Here is a 6,384-nt window from a genome sequence, read left to right as displayed (position 1 = left end):
CGCGCAGGCTGAAGAGTATAGAATCGAGGGACTAAAAGCCGAGGATCCTATTGCTGGCAAAGACTGGTAGGTAACAGTGTGTACTAACAACAGGAATGCGGCGGGCTCTGACGATTATTTGATGTTTGGTTGTCGTTATTGTTCTAATTCTCTCTCCATCGTGTATGCTAGCTACATGTCCTCTTTTGCTCTGCGGCGAGCTTGCGATGACCGCTCAGTTGACGATGTGAAGGAAATCTTAGCTGCAGCACAGCCGGGAGATTTCGTAGTCGCATGTCCATCCAGACGTGTAGATGATGCCCTCGTGACCAGGTACCCAGTCTGACTCATTCAATTTTTATCAGCGTGTGTGTTGAGAGATTGGATGCTGAAATTGCGGCGATACTTGCCCGATACGGGGGGCTCTCATTGAAAAGGTTACCAGGCAGCGAGAACCTTGTAGACGTGGCCTCGGTCTAGTGTCGTCGCTACCTACCCCTAGGTGCATCGTGTATGCGAACGTGTGACCCGAGAGAACTTCACCGAGGTCAAACATGTGCTGCAGATGTTAGTAGTAGATTGCTCGATGGACATCAACTCCTATTGCACTCTCGAGGAAAAGTAGGTTGCTGTGCGATGCAGGCATAGGGTGTTATAAATTCTCCGCGGGGAAATAAAGATCCAAGGCGAACCTTCCTCCTCTTTTGCGATCATTGCTGTTCTGAGCGGGTTGATAGTGCAAGGAGTTGCGAACACCATGCAGTTCCCTGCGGCCAAACGCGGTCTCGATTTTTGCCACTGATTGTAGCTCTGATCGCGACGTAGTTATTGACCGCCCGGGATTTTCTCTCGAAGTCGGTTACCCTCTATAGCATCATCTTGTTCTTCTCAAACGGCACTTTTTGGACCAGCCGTGGTTGTCAAGATAGCCGTCAGCCTAGGATACCCCCGAAGATTACCAGTGGTGAATTATGCAACGGATTGCGATTCTCCCGACCTTTCGCTGTATTGACGGTAATTGATCATCGGTGAAGGAGAAGGCTTTCTGATCCTTCCTTGGTGCATGTGTGACGACTGTGTACCTTATGCTCCCTGTAGCCATACCTTGCGTAGCTTTCCAAGCCACGTACAAATCCTTCCGGTCGTGGCCGGAAGCCGTGTTATGTCAAACGGGGTCGATCCCGACCTGTATTTGCCGAGTTATCATTCCCTCTATCTCCGTCATTAGACTCTACCGAGTAGAGGCGTTGATGTAGATGGAGGAAGATATCTTCATCCTCTCCGCAATATTAGTATGTCCGTGATATCTGGCACTGACTGTGGTTGGATATGGACCAGCTGTCGCGCTTCTCCCGATCACCATGCTTCCTCTTTCCTGACTTGATGCTCTCATTTGACGGACCGTGCAAGACTCTGGAATTCCTAGCTGTTCTGTTTCTGCCAGAAACTTCCTGGTTTTGGATCCTCCCAATCTCAGTGATGAATCGGTTGTTTTGTTCCCTATACATCCATATATGGGCTCTCACCCACAGCGTGTACATCCAGTGGGTCTCCTATTGAATGTATGCTGCCGTACACCGCCACGGTCCGCTCCTGCAGGTGTTACGCAGTCTGCTGAGTCATTCATAAGGCGCCTACTTTCGGTTACAACTCTGTACACTGTGAAGAACTGCGTGCCACTTTCTTGGCTGGACATTGCTACTAGCCTACTTGCTGCGTACTTGATAATCAAGTCTTGATTTCTTTCAGTCCGCCCAATCCCATTACTGTCGTACTGGTGAACCAGATAACCTCTACTCCGACAAATTGTCACCAACAAGCTTTCGCTCGGCGAAAGGGTCGACCACTCCCGAGGCGACCACACGGTTGGGTCCCTACCGGCTAGCCTTAGCTTAACTACTCTACTTCAATCACAGCATAGATGCCTTGCGGAATGCGACAATTGGGCAACCAGCCCATCTTCAATAACGGCGGTGATTCTTATGGTGTTATCTGGGCCTACTGTCATCGAAATATAGAGAGCATGAAGCCGTGGATTCGCAACAACAACATCCAAGGCTTCCCGGCAGCGAAGGGCTTTAGGCTCTTGTGGGCTGATATTCCAGTTCCTCGTGTAGCCACTGTCTGCTGATGCTCTTGCGCACTGTCTGTGCATCTTGTCTTTAACCAGGCTTTGCTGGCTGCTGCCCCCCCTGATTGGGGCTTTGAATGCTGAACGTGGGGTGATCATTGAGCTCCAAAACGAAGGGATCGTTGAGATATCAGACGGTCTGCGATCCCAACGATTCCTCTGGGCCAGACTCCATCACATTGTGACGGGTAATGATATACTGCCTACCTCACGATTTGTATTCCATCTATGACCCATGAACCAGTGGGGCCTGTCAGCATCGGTTTGCCGAGTCAGGTGCACCGTGGCCAATCTCGGCTAGTGTGGGAATCGAACCTGTAACGCTGCTCATGATGAGGACCTAGTATCGGACACGCCTTTGTTGGGTCAATCCCTCTCCCTCACGGAACACGCATGCCCATCAACCCTCGACTGAGTCGCGCGCGCGGCCGTCCGGTGTTCTGGCACGTCCTATGCACTCTAAAACGTGTGTGCCCCATTCAAGGCCTCGATCCAGCCAAATGGCCTCTGGCCAAATCCGAGGAGCTTGATGGATTCTCTAATGGAATCATGCATCATGAAGTAGCCCCATCACGAAACTTTTACGATTTATCAATGCGAGTTTCACTCCTATGGATCGTTGGGACATGCGATAGATCACCCATTGCATGTCCAAACTGATGATGGGAATATTACTACATCAGAGGGCCGACTTAGTATTAGAATTTTCTATATTTAACGTTCTCTGTTCAGAAGAGTATCCTATATCAAAATTCTATCAATCTATTTTACAACCTCTATATTGGTACAGCTAAAATTGTGAGTCGTCCTTTTAAATAGTATGACCTGTTCAGGTCTCGGATGTTCGGCTTCACTGCACTAGCTCTAGCGGTGCAACAGAGAAAACCCCCATTAGTCTTCGAGCTGTTGGCTCTTGGAGCAGACCCCAATAGAGGGCATAAGTGAGGAAGCTATCGGCCATTGCCATTGGAGTCGCGGCGGAGGAGCGTTAAGAGTCTAAACTCACAAACAAACTCCATGTCTTGAGAATTTCCATCATGTCAATTGTTCAGGGACGGCCGAACAGCCCTAGGCGTTCTCTCGGAAACAGGGCCTTACAGTGCGAATGTAAGAGCTGCTGGTATCTAATTGTGGCCGGCGATGCCATCTACATTCACGTCACTGAGAGGTCCAACTGTGATTCGCTGAGTGGTTCACTTCAGGACAAGGAAGCCGCTGTTATTCTGGAGAATCTCCTTAAGGCTCAAGGGAGGCAAATTGAAGTTGAGCTTGGACGATGAAGATACGTCTTGCAACGGTGCGAAATGCAGCGCACTGTAGCTCATGTCTCTACACTTGATTGTAGGCGGATTATCTACATACAGGCGGACGCCGACACACACTTCATATAGGAGCTAACCATGCTATGCAAGGTATTCCCAGACCTGTCATCAAGTTTGCTGTTGCGTTGATGAATGAGGGTCATTCAAGAGAATCTGGGAGAAGGACTGCTTGAAGCAAACTTGGAGTCGTGTTTCGCCATTTTGACTGTTATGAAGCTCAGATTCTTGGAGTCGTCGCGTCTCATCAGGATAATTCCATCTGACCCCACCGCAGTTTAGCCTTCCTGTGAATGCTGGAAACCAAGTCTGAGCTACTGGCTGCCGTAGTACGGCATGACTTGCTCCGAGTAAGTGGATCATTTTCATTTTGATAGGTCACCGAGTGCTGTCCTATGATAATAGTTCTAGTTGTCGACTCAGTCGACTCGACTATCATCAAGAGCATGCCGCTTTATCCCTCGGTGACCAAGTTGGTCAGACTAACGGAGCTAGCAGTAAAACTCATGTAGCTCATATTCGAGCTTCAATCAAGCAGCGCAAAAAAGGCTCTTATTGAACTTGATATCAGTGGAGTGACGCTAGACACAAAATTATCAGGGAATCCAGGGGCGAATGTATTCGTACTATCCATTCAATAGTATTCTGGCATGCTACGATGATATCATGCGAGAGAGCGTTCGATGTGGAGCGATTCGTGTCAGAAACTTCCTGATCGCGACTTATACATCATCAGAGAGGTCGACACGCATGTCCATTACTTGGCGGCCATCAATGGTAAGGTTTGGGTGCGCAGCTTGGAAGCCTTCCAATGGAAGGTCCCGAGGGCAATTAGCTTCGAATCGAAGCTACAGGGCACAGGCCCCCTCGCCACGGCCTCTACCATCGCCTCCTCATTCGCCTTCGGTTTGGAGACAAGATGCACTATGTCGCCTGGCTGAAGTGATTATCACAAATACAACTATCTTGATAAGCCGCTAGAGGATTCACTCTAATGCATTGATCTTGGGGGTTCTTAATGACACTCTCTTTGCATGGGCCTCCCTCGAACATATACGGGTAGCTGGACTCCTTCACAATGCCCTCCGCCTTCGAGTACGCAAACGCCTCTTGAGCTCGCCCTCCATCGCAGCCCCTGCAACAGAGTTACATCGGGAAGACGACGAAGATGATCTTCGGAAGGTCCCAAAAATATAATTCAATCGTAATTCCTTCCTCATATATCGAAGAGCTTTGCAATAAGGGATACAGTGAGTGTTAGAAAGACGGATCTACAACTGACGCCATCAGTAGACCCGTCAACTCGAAGGATACTCACAGAATGAGAAACGTAGAATTGGCTTGATGGAGGCTTCGATGGGAGGGGGTACAGGCGAAATAGATCTCGGGCCGAACCATGAAACTCACCGATTGCCGTATGTTGTACTGCAGTCAACCAACTGTTGAACGGAGAAAGGTACGACTCTAGGCTGTGAGAGTTCGATCTTGAAACGACTCTCCATAACGACTGAGAAAGACGAGCGGTGTAAGAACTGGAATACGCATGCTACGAACCGCTAGGTAAGTATATCATGGAGAAAAAATGCCAACGCATTGCTACCAGCGGCCCCAATTGCGTAGCAGCTTCCACATTTCTTTACGTCACCCGATTGGCGTCTTACGGGTGCCAGAGCGCCTGCAGCTTCCCAGTCTACCGATGGAGGATAATCTCCTACCTCAAAGGAATCCTGCGGGACTAAAGAGGAATAGTCGTATCTGTTAGATAAACCGAGTCTCACCGGTGGGAATGGCTGTTGCTCGGATCATCGGTGTATGTGGTTTTGGAGCAAAGTCGCACTTCAAGATGTCATTAAAGACTTCTTTCGGTAAATCGGCATATTCATTGAGACCGACTTCATGCGTCACATTGCCTGAGATATAGCACTGAATTACTTACTCAGATTTAGCAGTAACACTAACTGCTAGCATTAACATGATCTGGGCGAAGATTAATTCTTACAGCAGCCCGGAATTGCTTACTGTTGGCTCGCAGAGTTTCAATCTCTCTCATAGTGTTCTCGAAAGCATCCTTGGCTACTTGATACTGCTCATCCGTGTCGTATCTCTTATCGTAACTGAGTCAAGTTCAGCCTGAGGTTTGACTCCAGATGACGAGCGAACTCACGTCCTCATGAACTCCTGGAAGGCCTTCTCCACCTCAACGGATGCTCCGTGGCCCACAGCTATGAGTTGCAGAGTAACAACAACCAAGAACATAGCAGTTGGAATTTCACTAAGGAGAGTAAATCTCTCCAAGTCTGCATTGAATCTCAGTACCTTGCACGCCGCTTCTGTCGCTTGGCCGTTATGCGCGGCACCTTCGCCGCTTTGTGCTTACCCTGTGCTGCTATCAAGGAATCGTGATACTGTCCGTTGCTGGGTTCAAGTGATCTATCATTGAATTGCCGATAAGCCGGTCAATTTGATCCTTCCTCTATCCTGGTGTAAGTGTGGCATAGGTGAGTTAGACAATGCTGAATAAAATGTCTGAGGGAAAGTCCAGGGAAATATTTTGGGAAGAAGGTTGACAAAAGAAAATGTGGCATCACGTGCATGCCCGTACAACTGTTTTACCACCATGGATTGCGTGCTACACAGGGCTCGCAAAGTCAAAGCATGGGATTAGAATTAATCGTTACTTAGTTTTAGTGCTCAGCGGCCGAGGAGGACCCATCTCAAGTGGGAAACGCCTGCCGAAAGATTCACCTGTCGTGCCATGTGGGCTGGCAGTGCCAGCCTGGCACACTCAGATGACTGCCCCAAGCCCGATTTCGGTAAAGAACTTTAGTATAATCCTCACGTGTAAACGAAAAGTCCTCCATGTTTGTCGTCGGTATTGGCCTGCACCCAAAGCAGGCCAATGCTGCCGCCAGCTCACGCGACAGCATCGTGTGAGCAGTGTGCTGCTTGAAGCAC

The 6,384-nt window shown here is 49.0% G+C and overlaps 2 protein-coding genes across 2 annotated transcripts in view; one reads left to right on the top strand and one right to left on the bottom strand.

Moving 5' to 3' along the window:
* The window catches only part of Pmar_PMAR023075 (conserved hypothetical protein), a gene marked incomplete at both ends in the record, with an annotated part of 1,773 nt that extends 1,738 nt beyond the window's left edge, over positions 1–35 (top strand). Inside the window, one exon of the mRNA XM_002772227.1 lies at positions 1–35. This exon is cut by the window's left edge and continues 4 nt beyond it. Within this exon, the coding sequence (XP_002772273.1) occupies positions 1–35 (35 nt within the window).
* Positions 36–4,186: 4,151 nt separating this feature from the next.
* On the bottom strand, positions 4,187–5,685 carry Pmar_PMAR023074 (conserved hypothetical protein; the record flags this gene model as incomplete). Its single annotated transcript, XM_002772226.1, has 5 exons — positions 4,187–4,366; positions 4,420–4,564; positions 4,837–4,936; positions 5,449–5,543; positions 5,594–5,685. 5 exons carry the CDS (start codon positions 5,683–5,685, stop codon positions 4,187–4,189), a joined length of 612 nt encoding a protein of 203 aa, XP_002772272.1.
* Between the last annotated feature and the right edge of the window lie 699 nt (positions 5,686–6,384).

This window comes from Perkinsus marinus (assembly GCF_000006405.1).
Source record: "Perkinsus marinus ATCC 50983 genomic scaffold scf_1104296961726, whole genome shotgun sequence".
In the NCBI taxonomy this organism is placed as follows: domain Eukaryota; phylum Perkinsozoa; order Perkinsida; family Perkinsidae; genus Perkinsus; species Perkinsus marinus.
Note: the sequence above shows the minus strand (reverse complement) of the source record. Positions and strands in the feature narration are given on the sequence as shown.